This window comes from Antedon mediterranea, chromosome 6, assembly GCF_964355755.1.
Source record: "Antedon mediterranea chromosome 6, ecAntMedi1.1, whole genome shotgun sequence".
NCBI classification, from domain to species: domain Eukaryota; kingdom Metazoa; phylum Echinodermata; class Crinoidea; order Comatulida; family Antedonidae; genus Antedon; species Antedon mediterranea.
In genome coordinates this window covers 11,288,388-11,303,828 of record NC_092675.1, presented here as the reverse complement: position 1 = coordinate 11,303,828, position 15,441 = coordinate 11,288,388, and the positions used below count along the sequence as shown (strand labels likewise).

Here is a 15,441-nt window from a genome sequence, read left to right as displayed (position 1 = left end):
AGATATGGTCTATGGGACCCAGAAATGGCAATTCTTAAGTGACGGGTCCTGTTCAATTTTAAGGGGGAACCACCCAAATTACCCCTAAAATTGGATTTAATTAGCATATCGGGTACATGGACCAAACCAATTCTAAAATGTTCAAAAGCCATAATTCTTAAGTGACCATTCCTGTGCTAAATTTACTTAAGAACGACTTTAATTAGTGCTATTTAATTTGAGTACATCAACGAAATTCCCATCAAATACTTATGAACATACTGATTAAGGATTCATCATTCTTAAGTTTAAAATCCGGGACCAAAGCCAAGGAATAAAAAGAGGAAAAGGATCAATAATCCAGGTCGTACCCGCGCAGTACGCGCACACAAACATTCGCATATATTATAATGTGTGCAGTTCTTAAATATAATACCTTCTTGACGGAGGTAATTGGAAGCCTGCTCCAGATTGCCTCCAAAACTTAATGGAGTCATTTTTAGCTTTACCTTTAAGTGGTTTGAATTTGGTAAAGATCCATCTAAAATTAGTAAAATATTACAAAGGTGGTCCTTGTCCGGATTGCCTCCAAAATGAATTTAGGCTTCCGTTCCGTGCACATATCTATCTGTGTCAATGTGTGCGTACAAAAGTCATAATAGTTTTTGAAGGCGGTCGGGTGAAATGTCATTTGTGCAAATTGAAAGTATCAGTAACTACGACGCAGATATGATGCAATAATCGCTCACACGAACCTGAATTAGATTATTTATGTATAACTAAAGCGAAATCTCTCATTAACGTCTGTAATTACGTTGAAACAAAATATTGACAAAATATGATGTTTCTCACACGCTTTTCCAAATGAATACTAATTTATATTTGAACGGATAATGATTTTGGACATTAAACCTTCTCACATCCAAACAAAATTGATAGCAATTACAATTCTAGGCCTATTATAAAATACATTGATCCATAAATAGAAATATGTAAATGGAACACGTCTCACAAGTAACTTCAGAAGATCGTAGCGTCACAGAATCTTGTTTATAATATTTTATAGGAATTTAATTTATGTATTATTTGAATTTCAAAAACTCGATGTTCATGAAAACATTTCCACATTCACTACAGCCTAGTAAACTGGTTCTAAAATATACATTATTTAATTATCGGGGCCTACTTGTTATATGGTCACCTTTCAATATCAAATTTAAATTAATCTGTGCAATTCGAGACTGTCCGACGATTATACATATTATAATTGTTCATAGAAATTAAAAGTCTGTGAGTAATACTAAGTTATATAATATAATATATTGTATTTTTATTGGCATATTAATAATATATTTTTATCCACACTTAAATTTAGACAATACGATACGCAACGATTCAAATTAATTTATTTCACTTGCGATAGAATCCACAATATGGACGCCACACATTTTACGATCTTTACCTTTTGTATTTATGACAACATAACCTTAGGCTTTGAAATATGAATGGATGTTTTGAAAAAAACAACAAATATTTACTTTATACGTCACTCCCGGTGATATAATATTAATTAATTTAGAAATGATAAACAAAATATGAGGAGATTTAGTGGGAAGGAGAAAAAGCCGACTAGGCCTAAATACTTGATATGTTACAGGTTACATTTTCATGAACAGTTGAAGAGTCGCTATCCAATTTAAAACAGACTTTCGCCAAATTCTGTCTTTGTTTTTCACCGTTTTTAGTCGCGTACAAACGCGACTCTACACAGCTCACTGTGTCGGTCGGTAAACACTAACTCAAATTTGCGCACGCGACTGCAGCCAAGTATATGGCCTTGTTAATTTACCAAATACGTTAAATGAATTACTGTACTTGTGTTTTAAACCGGTGTGCTGCTATCATGTTTGAAAGCATGATACACGGAGAAAAGTAATAATGTTGTTTTGTATCGTCAGGGAAGAGTTCCCTGGTATCGTGTAGTCTTTGTAGCGTCGTCGGACCAATTCGCAGAAAGTTTCAATTACAATTATTATTAAAGATTTACAGCCAGCTAAATCATTATGGTTGGTCGTTGGTCGCGTCGGCAAAAAGACATTGGTAATATTGATGAAAATTAATTGTCATTTTATACTGTAGAAAGGCATGAGGGAGGCATATGCCTTAAAAGATCAATGAATATTTAAAATATTGCAAGGTTTTAAAATGCATTTCCATCTTTCATATAGTGTGCTGAATATAACAGATATACGTATACCATGAATGTGGAAGAACAAAATTTGTGTTCTAATAAATTCTCTGATATAATAAGTACAGAAGTAATAGTAATATGTATTCATTTATATGTAGATAATAATTAAAAGCATAATCAACATTTCAATTATTATTATTTATTATTTCGTGCCTCTTCGCCGAGTAATCTTCTGATTTCTCCGCCTGGGCTGCCTTGCTTACTCTTTGTACCAGGTTTCTCCATTCCTTTCGTTTGTTGGCCAACTTTCTAAAATAGTCAACATCTTTCATTGTCTCCAGCCTCATCATGCTAGGGGGGTTCACTTTTTTATGTCATTGTAACTGGAAGTGTGCATATAGACCTACCTCTGTATTTTTGTGTGTTTTGTGTTTGTGAAGTGGAACTTTATGGCCAGATTTGCTGGTGTATTCCTATCTTGTCAATCAATATATGTCCGAAAAGCTTCCATCGTGCTTCGAAGATTTCTAAAGATAAGGGTCGTCCGTTGCATCTCTTATACAAATGTATGTTAGAAATCCTTTGTGGATACCGAACTCTTATTATATATTACATTTCAATTGCAGTCTTTAAATTATGTTGGCGACGAACCACAAAAGAATAGTAGGCCTATAGCTTCAAGAATGGTCGATTGTTGAGTGCAGAGGCTGATCGAAGAAGTGAACTTTATGGAAATTAAACCGATGAGTCAGTATTGATAATGCTTTGATAAAGCGGCACGGACAATTTGTTGAGACTACAATGTGCTATGTTAAGCAGTAGTGTGTGACCGGTTAATATGCGTTACATTGCAATTCAATATGGCAAAATAATCGTGTAGTAAATATTACTAATCTATTCTAGACCCAGATCACTGCGTAAAACTATGGTGCTTCTATTTTATATATATAATATCATAATTATAATGCGAAATTTTAGATTGAAGGTTATATTGCACGCTCAGGTTTTGAACATTTTACAGAATGCAAGTGAATAATTACCAGATCAAAATCCAAGCCTTTATAATTAATTTCTTTCAACAAATGTTCCCAATTTCGCAATCTATTAACTAATAACAAACTCATTAAATTATACTTATACAATTCGTTATAAAAGCTTAACATAATTTCTATTAAATAACATGGTTATTTTCCACAAAATGATTTTGTCCACACAAACCACAATGGTTCACTAGAATTCAACGAAGATTTTTATACTGTATACACTATTATGTTAAGTTATTTTACTATAGATTATTTTAACAATAAATTTATATTGTGCATTTAATGTTGGGAACCCAGTATCATTGTGAGGAGAGTAATAAATAAATAAAAATGGCTAATAAACACATACGCCCACATACAATTAAGAAAATAGTGTTTTTTTTCAGTGACAGAAATAATTAAATGATATTATAGTATATAAGCTTTTATTTTAAAATGCTGCAATCAGCACCTTGATGTCTCCATTGGTTTTTTAATAGACATGTATACAACTATTCAAGCTCAGAAAGCAGCAAGCAAATTACTGTATGTGTTTTCAAACCGTGTATCAATATGAATAGAACATCGATGAAATGTTCTATACACTACTTTAAACATGTCTTTACTCTATTTTGATTTATGAAATGAAAATGATATTGACAGCATGCAATATTTGACAAGGTTTACTTGGATCAAAATGGACATGATCGATTGTTTAAGTAAACACAGCATGGTTTTAAAAGTGAAACCAAATGATTTTAATTGAACATCTAAGTACAGTGTTCTCAATTGCACTTGCACAAATTACAGTTTATTTTAAAATGGATTAAAAATATCAAGACTGCGATGCTGCTCACTTTGTGCTCCAAAATAACTGGTTAAATCAGTGGGCGGTCGTTGACAAAAATAGTAAGAATTACCCAAAATGCAATTGGTCCTGGCGGTTAATTCAAACCTTACTGCCGTGTAGTTGACTCGGGGTCATCAGTTGTCAATCAAATAACCGTTATTTTGTGTTGCAGGTAAAAGTTGTCCAGCGATAACCAGTTAAATGGCGTTCTAACACAGAATTGAATGGGTGTTTTTAACCGGTTATTTGGCACTGCCTTTTAACCAGTTACCACAAGTTTGTCCTGTTTCTCCTCCCAAGGAATGCAGTTAATTTATTCACATTGATTTTAACCGGTTATTTTTATGCAGCAAAAAAAGTCCATTTATCTTTGTAGATTGGGTTATGAAAACAACCTATAAAAATAAATAATACATCAAGAATCATGTTGTAATGATTCTTATTTAATAACAAACTTATTATCTAATTGGATAGAGCAGATTTTTATTTAAAGCCCTGATGTTTTTGATTATCAAAATATTGTCATTATAGTTTTTTTTTTCAATTTTCTAAATCTACCAGTACAACATATACAATGAGATATGAGTTTGTAAACATAATCACTGAAAGTCAGCTAATCAGCAGTGTTTCATTAACGAGAATCCAAGTTAATGAGTATGTAGATGTTCAGCAGGTGAGATGATTATCATTCTATGACGGGTCAAGGAGCATCAAGTATGAAAATCACTATTCAAATGAAGATTTCTTTATGAGGATACAAATTGCCTGGCGAGAATATCTAGTTCATTCTCCTACAAAAAAAATGAAATTAAAAAATGTAATTATAAATTTTTAATTATAAATTAGTTTATTAATTCATACAATATACATGATGGGAGGTGTGTGGGGGGGGGGGGGAATGTTCTAAGTTATAGGAGTTTTTAGTTTAGTTTTACCTTAATACCTGAAGTATTGTCATCATCAAACTTAAAACATGTTAGTACTGTATTTTTATTGTTTCCACAACATTTGCACATTACAATTTGTAAATTTACATTAATAAGTATAGTGGTGTAGCAACTCGCAATGTAATTAATAATAGGATTTTGTCTTTAAACACAAATTTATCTCCAAAACATTTGTGTAATAGCTTTAGTTATGGTTTCTTATGGTTCAAATATTAACACTTGTTTGCAATAGGTTAATCATGCTCATAAACTGGTGGATATTTGGATTTGGTCCCCTCCAGATCCATGGTAGCCAGAATGCAGTGCCTACCATAGTCAGCACACTATAGTAACTAACAGTCTTCACATTTAAATGAGTAACCTGAATATTCAGATAGAGTAGAACCCCTATTTATTAAAGGGACACCTTTAGGACCCAACAAAGTGTCCTCTAAAATCTCATTGGCTATTATATTGTCACTCATTTATTTCAGAAAAAACTGTCCCCTTAATAGAGGTTTTCTCTGAATATTGGTATCCAAAAATTCTGGGTCATAGTACTGAAGTTATATTATATATGTCACTGTAAGATTAAAACTAGAAGCAATTAAAAATACTATAAAGACATATGCATCAACTAATCTGAATTTCCATGCTCATTTGCCCGCTTCAAACAACAAATCAATCAATTCAAATCACCTGACAAGTGAATTAATAAACATCCGTATACCTACCTAGTCTAAAAAACAATTGTATTGATTTGAGCCTGATGATGGCTATAAATAGGATTTTCTGCTCAGCATGGTAAAATAAATTTTAAAATGGCCGCACTCGTCCTCTAGTAAGTGGAATTTAATTATGCCTTGAGTAAACTTGAGCCTTGAAATATGTACTTGTGATTGGTATGAAGAGTGTAAAATGTATGGAGTAATACCAACCAAGTCTCACATACTTAACACATATTGAACAATGTTTTGCACTGAAAAATATGCATTGTGGGCCCTTTAAAAGACATAGTTGGTGGCCCCCATCCACAGCCTATAAGAGAGAGGGAGGATGATTGGGTGTTTTGGGCTGGGACGGGTGTTTTGGGCTGGGACCGGAAGTGAGTAGTACACATAAAGGAAACTGTTTTATTTCCCAAGGCAGTGAGCAATAAAAAAGAATGTTTATTTTTTTTAACAAGACAAATGTGAAACAATATTGTATACTTTAACTCAAACTTCAAATCAAAACTACCTATAACCAAGATGGAAGTACACATATTTTTCATTGTCTCAGAATAAGCATAATTTATATATAGGATCAACATTAGCAATTCTAATCGAAGTCGGTGAACTTGTTACTAGAAATAAAATACTACATGTTTGCTATCATAAAAAGATTTTCTGTCCATGATTTTACAGAAATGCAACCACAAAAAACGGGTAGAAAGACACAATAATAGGCCATTCACCTAATGAATTACTTACTGATTTCAAGGAATAACAATGATTAGGCTTAATAGCAATGAATTTTTGGTGTTATTGTCAGAATTCCATATTATCTATTTTATATTTAAATTTGATGTATGAATCAATCAATGCAACAGAGATCAAATTGATATACCTTTTTTTTAGAAGTACAATATTAAAAAGATGCACATATTCTTAGATTTTTTTAATATCTTAATAAATTCTGTTGAGATGAAGTAGATACAATGTCAGAAAGATATGGATTGAATTTTATTAATGTTAGATCAATAGCTTTGAGAGATACTTTAAATTATTAAAATAACCTAATACCCAAATAAATACATACAACGGAAAAAAGTAGTTTCAATTTGATGAAGTCATCACGCTAAAAGATTTGAATAAAGGTGGCTTCCATACCTTCATATACAGTATAATAATTTATACTATTATTATAGCAATTTATCACCTTCTTTAGGTTTTGTGTGTTGATAATTTCGTTTAATAAAACTTAAATTCTAGCCTAGGCCTCATCAGATTATTTGTAATACAAAATTTGACTTGTAATTGTATAACTTCGAAATTGCATTTTTTTATATATCTTTGAATTTTAAATGTTCTGTCGCAATTTAGATCTTACTGCTATGGGCAATTTTATGAATCCATAAAAAAAAAAAGTAATTTTGTGAATAAAACAACCAGAAATAACTACAAATAAAGGTTAGATGATGACCATATTATAAAATGAAATGTCACAGAAAAAAATTGAAGGAAACAAAAAAGAAAAACTTGGTTGGTTAAAGACTTGACAACTAAAAGAGTTTCCTCATTGATTTCGGAAAACCAATACTACTGAAAAAAGGAAAGATTCTGACAATCACAATGGTTATCTGCCAAGTGAGGATTAACCAATTAATATCTAGTTAATATTCATTAAAAAATAATCCCATTATATGACATGATCATGCAATATAATATTATCAATATAACATCGCACTAAAGAAAATGATTAATTTCATTGCAACAATCATTCAAAAGTATAATTTTCTTAGAAATGTAAATTAATAAAATGCAATGCAATTAATTTAGAAAACTGTAGATTCACTTAGACACTGGTTTGAGAACTGTGTCACTCATAAATATAAATGTCAAATGTATTTTCCATTAATTGCATACAAATTTCAAATATAAATACTGAATGTTTGAATTTGTTATTTTGTTTTCTATGTTATGTTACTGTGCTCTATGTTATGTTACTGTGCTCTATGTTATGTTATTTTGTTCTATGTTATGTTATTTTGTTCTATGTTATGTTACTGTGCTCTATGTTATGTTACTGTGCTCTATGTTATGTTACTGTGCTCTATGTATGTTACTGTGCTCTATGTTATGTTACTGTGCTCTATGTTATGTTACTGTGCTCTATGTTATGTTATTTTGTTCTATGTTATGTTACTGTGCTCTATGTTATGTTACTGTGCTCTATGTTATGTTATTTTGTTCTATGTTATGTTACTGTGCTCTATGTTATGTTACTGTGCTCTATGTTATGTTATTTTGTTCTATGTTATGTTATTTTGTTCTATGTCATGTTATTTTGTTCTATGTTATGTTACTGTGCTCTATGTTATGTTACTGTGCTCTATGTTATGTTACTGTGCTCTATGTTATGTTATTTTGTTCTATGTTATGTTATTTTGTTCTATGTTATGTTACTGTGCTCTATGTTATGTTACTGTGCTCTATGTTTTTTTTGTTAGATGTTATTCTATGTTTATTTATATTTTAGATTTACAATGTTTTCCCCATTCAAGAATTTGGCTATAAATGATTAATTAGAAATTTACAAAAATCGTATCTGTGTTGTCAATTTCCTGTTACGACACTCACACGATGGAGTTTTATACAACATTGATATGATAACTTTATGAAAGAATTACAAATTATTGTGTTTGGATGTCAGGATCTCCTATGACATACTACGGAATGTTGATTGTACTATGCATTGTAACGAAGCTTGTATTAAAGATATCAATGTTTTTTTTTTGGTTTTTTTAGGGCCTTGTATGCAAATTTATCATTTTAGTACACAAGGGGCCTCCTGTGTAGATTTAGGGGTCATGAATTGTGTGCTCAGTAGATCTGATATACTTTTAGAGGAGTTGGAATCAATTTGCAAAAGAGCATCAGTGCTGAATGTAGCTGCTGGGCCTGAATAATAGTATAGCTCAAAATGTTTTTTTTTTTCATGCCATTTTAATAGTGAATATTGCATTAATAAACGTACAGCACTGAGTGTTGTTTCGCTAGTTCGGTAACATCAAAACAAATACCTTCACAATTCTGGATAAAGAGTGATTTGGGAGTACTAAATGAAATCAAGTGGCCGACATGAATGGAAATACAATGTTAGGCTTTTGAGAATATTAGCCGCGCATCAGATGTTGTTGAACTGAACTGAAATGTCTCTAATCATTTTTTACCATTTTTATTAATTATTTTAGATATACAAAATTAAATTAAAAATACAAGTCTCTATCATATTATATCATACATAACATACTGCAAACATTGAATGACGTAGGATAACATTCCATATTTGGTTAATTGGTGAAACAGATGTCATTTTGGTTTCAAAAGTATGTAAGTATAATATGTATGAATACCTTAAAGATCTAAATGAAATATAAATTACAGTGACATAGGGTTGTTCACTGAGAAGCTGCATGTCTTTTGCAAAACATATTACCCTCAACTCATAAGTATCGCTTTCATTTCCTCCCAGCCTACAGGGTTCAATTAAACGGTCAAATGTCTTTCTGCTTAATAAAGTAGAATCAATCAATGCAACATAATGTGAAATAGCTTCACCACAAAGCCTCATTTTATAATTCCGGAGTTAAATTCCAGTCTCTCCACATCTAATTCTACAAAGTTAAAATAAATATTAATCGATAATATGCAATTGCACTGAAAGAATAAGTATGAAATAGACCAAGAATTAAGTCAAACTAGAGGGGGTTGTTTACTCAATTACTTTCAGTATTACTACTTCCTATTAATTTAACTAGCTATTTAGTGTATAGCGATTTTTATTAGGAAACCTATAAACACTGCCTTATCCTACTTAGATATTAAAGCCACAGCCAAATAGATTATGTGTAACTCAAGCCATATTGAGATGCTAGGGTTGTCATCAAAATACACATTACAGATCACTATTAATTTGAAGCTGTATCTTATGCACACTTTAATCACAATAACCTTTAAAAACCTCCTTAGTATCAAAGGCACGTATATTATGAGCAATAATAAGTATCCTAATCAAATTTTGTGAGGGAAAAAGAAAAAGTCAACTTTATAATGCTATAGAAGGAATTATATAAAATGTTTAAATATGTTTGATAATTGATTATTCAAAACACAATAGTGCAATAGATATTGAACATACACATTATATGCTTCACCAGCATAGCATTCACAAATATAATAATCCTCTACTAATAGGCTGTGTTTATACAACACCCTAAAGTTGAAGAGTTTTTAGCGTCTTGTAAGAGCAGAAGTCAACCACGAACTGTTTTGATGATAATTCAATGATTATCTGACGGCGAATTATTATAATATCAGCCTAGATTGACAGTCAAATGGGATTGTAAATACCGGCCTATAGGTTGACAGCCAAAATAAATTTTTGATTTTACTGATTTGACAGTGAATTATTATAATACCGGCCTAGATTGACAGCAAGAACAAAGTCATTATTTTTTTTAAAAGATTTTACAAATTAGAGTCTACATGCATCTCAAGTATACTGTATTACCAGCAAATGTTTTCATAGACTCTCTTCTCCCAGACGTGCCTTGGGGTTTGTAATTAGAGCATGACCTGGCCAAGTTTACAAAATTCCAAAACTGTCAGCCTCTAGAACTACAGCTTCCGCTTGATATAGCTTCTGAATGAGTAGTCTTCTGGGAATATAGCTGGCTCAGCACGAAAAACAATTAATGCCAAATGAACAATAACTGAACTAGACTCATGAAACTGGGAATTGAAACTACGTCAATGTTGCAGTGGTTAGGCAATTACCTCTGCAATTCAACTTTAAAGGAAAAAATATACATTCTTTTGTGGTATCTCTCTGAGATACCACAAAAGAGAGGGAACAGCAAAATGCAACTGAACATGTTTTGGCAGTTAATGTGTTTGTTAGTTGACTTGCGAATGCACAGATTGTAATAGTGAAGTAGTTATCACAACTGTGTCCTTTAGATAGCAAGATCATACTAATTGATCATGACCAATATTAAATGGGACAGATACTGTAAACCTCATGATGTAAGCTGGGTCTAGAATAGACTTGATAATTATAACTAAAACTACAAATAACAATGTTAGTGCTTTTATTTGCACAGTAACAAAGGTAAGAATGTGGATGAATACATAACAATAAGTTGAATGTTTCTTTAATATCTATGAGAGCTCACAAAAATAAGCTCTTATAGATATATTAAAGAAACATTAATAGAATGCATAGATAACTATAAATCCAATGTAAACACACAGTATAGTGACATGACATGTATTTAATCATATAACTGAAGGTGAGACTCTGAGAATAAAACAAGATCGTACTATAGCAGGTGTTTTGGAACAGCAATTTTAATCATACTTCTGGCCATTATGGACACATTTTCATTAGAAAGGAATATTAATATGCATCTTCCAAATAATTTGACAGTAACATTATTATTTCATTTAATCTAAGTGTTGTCATTTTGTTTCATTATTCATAAAACATAATGTTTACACTTTCCTCATGATTTGCAAATGAAAATACTGGAACAAAATTATAATTAAACAGTGTCTCCCACTGTTTTTTCCATGAGAAAAACATAATATTGAGTTTGAGCTCCATTAGCAAATTCTTAATTATTAAGAAAATCAAGAGGACAAGACGAAAAATTGTAAAAAACAATACCTTATTGACAAGATCCTGCACAAATGGGTGACTTGCGTGCGAGTCCTTTAACTGTGTAATATATCGATTGCTTACCTATAAAAATAAAATACATATATTTAAGGTAACCTTTAGATTCTGACAATCAAAAACCAGGCAAACATTCTATAATAACGTTACTGATTTGTATTTAAAAACAAATTGAATTTTATAAAAACCAAAGTAATTATTTTTGGATTTAATAAGAAACTAGAACAGTTCGAGATGTGTAACTCTGTCATCAAACTTTGAAACTGAAATTTGAGTGAAAATCTGGCTCAAATAACATAGATGCACTTCGGTGAATGTATTGTGGAATGGATTGTGAGTAGAATTTGATTTGTACAACAAATTATCTTTTCTTTTACGCCTTCTAAAAATCGCATTTTTTGAAACAGACAAATGCTCTAAATTGATCAAAACTTCATTTTGAGTTTTTAAAATTTTTAACGTGCGCATGACCTGGACCTTGAATGTTTACAATTTTGCTGATGATACATGAAGATGACCCTTGACATGAAGCATACGTGTGTCCAAGTTTCATTTGAAAGTTTTTAATTTATAGTCAATTTAAGAATTTCAGAAAATCGCGCGTAGTTACGCTACACAACCATATTTTCATTAAATCAAAGTCGGTTGCACAACTACATACGTGCATCTGCTGTCCAAGTTACAACATAACTGCTATTGCTGTTTTCGAGATCTGCGTGACAAAAAATTGAGCAGAAAAAAACGAAATTTTTGAAAATAACCGAGAGCAATAGCCTAACTAGATTCACCGTCACTTTGACGAGTTCGGGTTATTTACAGAAAGGCAACATGCACATATGTTGAACTATATGAACGTCGATACTAATTATGTCATTCTATGACATGAATTAAATATGTAGCATAGATGAAATTACGAGACCCCATCTTTTAAATCTAATTATTAACACAATAACGTCATCAAATTGACCTATTTATAAAGGTAACTACTTTAGAAGATAATTATCTAAATAATTACAGAAGAATTTTAGGCACGTAAAATTGAGATGCACTCTCTTTTAAATGCGATGAGCTTTTACTTAAGAGATGGAAATCCGATTTTTTTAATTCAACTGGCCATATGATGACATCAGATAGACAAAATTTGTATATGAATTCATATCTACAATTCAACAACTTCCATAATAAGTCTTAATCACGTGGGTCATTTTCCGATGAGATATAACAGATTAAAATATAATGTATAGATGAAATTAAGTAAATCACGTTATTCTAATTTTGTTATGATGACGTAATAAACATTATTTTTAACTCATGCGAAAAAAAAAAGATTTAGCAAGAACGTATTACAATCTAGGAGAAAATGGGGAGCGCAATGCGCTCTATTAAATGTGATTAACTAGTACAAAAGAAAACAAAATTCTATTTTTCAAATTCGAGTGGCCATATGGTGATTTCAGAACACCCGGTAGGTAAAAATTTTACATGAATCTACAACTCATCAGCTTCCATAATACATTTAAAAAAATAGGAGTAACCAACCATACTGAGGAACTATAACTGATTAAAAAGAGGTACATTTTTTCACAAATTTTTATTCAATTACCCATTTTTTAGCACACGATTATGTGTGTAACGTCCACTTGCATCGTTATTTTGCAATTAAAGTTCATCAAAATGAATGAAATCTATTACAGAAGCAAAAATCAATTGCAAAAACGGCTTTTCTATGCTGCTTACAATCTGTGTGCGCAAATATGCACAGGCAACATAAAAAAGGTAACAAATGTTCAAAATGTTAAAAATGACCTGAAACGTGGAGAAAATTGATTAGAAATTGATTTTTTACAATATAAAATTTTAATTGTGCGTGCATGCATAATCTATTGTGCAATAAGCCATTTTTATTTCATACAAAGTTGACACCTTATATAAATTATGATATGATGATTATGATTGTGGAAAGAAAGAAGAATAAAGAAGATAACAAGGGTTATCTGCAACAGAAGTTGGTTATCCGCAACAAAACCTGCAGATAACCAATAATAAAAATTTCATACAACAACAATAGGTGATCATTTTATTCTAAATGATCACCTAATAAATAAAATTCTAGCAAGTACAGGGGCCACATTTTGCAAAACTTGGTTAGCAACAAAAATCTTGTTTAACCCATTGACTGCCGACTTCGCATTTATGCGAATAGGACGCCACCACTCGCTGTGCCAACTTCGCATTTATGCGAAACAAATAACGTCTCAATAAAATAGCCTACATAACGTCTTCATTGAGTCTAATTGTATTGACATGCATAGTAAATGAAAGCCAATGAACCATTCTATATTTTGATGCGAAAATTCGTAGGGCCTACTATATAAAAAATGTGAGTATTTTGAGGTTAAAAATGTCGTTTTGAAATGAAAATGAAGCACTATTCTACTGCGATAAAATGTCGTTGCTGTGCTTGATGATGATGGCTTGGATATTGACGTCAATTCTGATGTAGGCCTAGCTAGCTAGGCCTAGAAATAAATTGATGAAGGCCAAGGCAGGCAATGTGGTATGGACGTGGACTTCGCAAATTATCTAGTAGGCCAGCGCTAGGCTACTACTACTGTATTATTAGCTAGCTTGGCCTACTGTAGATCTAGCTAGCTGTACAAATATTGCTAAAAACCTTATAATAAAAATACAATTGCATGTAGAAATGTCTGATGAATATTTGTTTTATTATTTATTTTTTCAAATTATCAATAGTTTATAAGTTATTTGCAAAATAATACTACCCTGTCAAAAAGTTGGTTTATTCTCGCGTTTATAAAAAAATATGAGCTGGCAAGCAGGAAAGCAGGAAATACCTCACCTCACTGAAATGTACTGGCAGTACAGAACAATGAGCCAATAAACATCCGGCAGTCAATGGGCTAAGAGAGATACAAATACTAAATCAAAGGTGGGACCTAGCCCTATTAGTACAGTATGTAGTGTATTGAATATATTCATTTACATTTATATATTTTATGATTAAGACATAAAATGCATACTAATACAAATAACATGTAATGTAAGAATGCATGTTGCAATTTGGTATCCTTACCTCAGGGGCTTTGCCAACATGCTGAGCCAACACTATCATATTGATTAAAGTCTCTGGGTTATTGCTATCCTGTGGTGATATTAAAATATTATTAATAGTATTTAAACACAAAAAAAAGTAATCAGTTTAATGCTTTATAAACAGAATAAGCATCAGAACAACTTGAACTACATGTAGATGTATATGCTGATGTTTATGGATGAAATATAGATTCTAAATTGTGGCATAGAGATAGCTCACATTATACAAACATTGCATGCTTAGAGGAAAAATATAATTCCTTGAATCTCAAATAGTATATTACAAAGATATAAAAGGCAATATATGTTCATTTACACATGAAAATGGTTAGCTTTAGATACTGATACTGGTTCAAATAACCGTCTCACAGAGACATCTGGTAGCCATTGACTTAAAGTTGGCAATTGGATGTGTTACTTTTAAATGTACAGTACAGTATGAGAGTGACTACTACCAAATTGCACAGTCACAAATAGCTAAAATCTAAATATTGCTGTATCTGGCTATCTGGTCACTATTGTATAAAATGGTACAAATATAAACATATCCCAAACACTTGTCTTTCTTTGACCAGTAGTTGGAATACAAGATAGAGCCTGCAATGTTCATTAGATCAAATATAAATTGTTATTTTATATACATTACAATAAAATAAAAACAATGAACTTGGTAACTTTATGGTGCTTTATTACTACAAATTTGTTTAATATGACCGGCAGAGCTGGTCTTAAACATCAGCTCTACCCATGGTATTGGTTGATCTTCGTTATATACAGTATTTTTTTGCAGGCATCTAGGATTACTAGTAAAGTGCAAGAAATGTTAGTTGCAGCCATTTTTGGTCACTGAATGTTTATTGGGTAAAATTTGCTTACATCAGTTGAGTAATATTGACCTAGAAATATAATGCATTATAT

At 31.4% G+C, this 15,441-nt stretch overlaps 1 protein-coding gene across 1 annotated transcript in view; it reads right to left on the bottom strand.

Annotated features, from left to right (window-relative positions):
- Positions 1–3,621: 3,621 nt before the first annotated feature.
- LOC140052637 (coatomer subunit epsilon-like) overlaps positions 3,622–15,441 on the bottom strand; it is a 43,320-nt gene continuing 31,500 nt past the window's right edge. The window contains exons 10-12 of the mRNA XM_072098305.1: positions 14,504–14,572; positions 11,401–11,475; positions 3,622–4,833 (exon numbers count right to left, since the gene is read on the bottom strand). Coding sequence (XP_071954406.1) covers positions 4,789–4,833; positions 11,401–11,475; positions 14,504–14,572 — 189 coding nt within the window. The 3' untranslated portion in view covers positions 3,622–4,788. The remainder of the gene's footprint in view (positions 4,834–11,400; positions 11,476–14,503; positions 14,573–15,441) is intronic.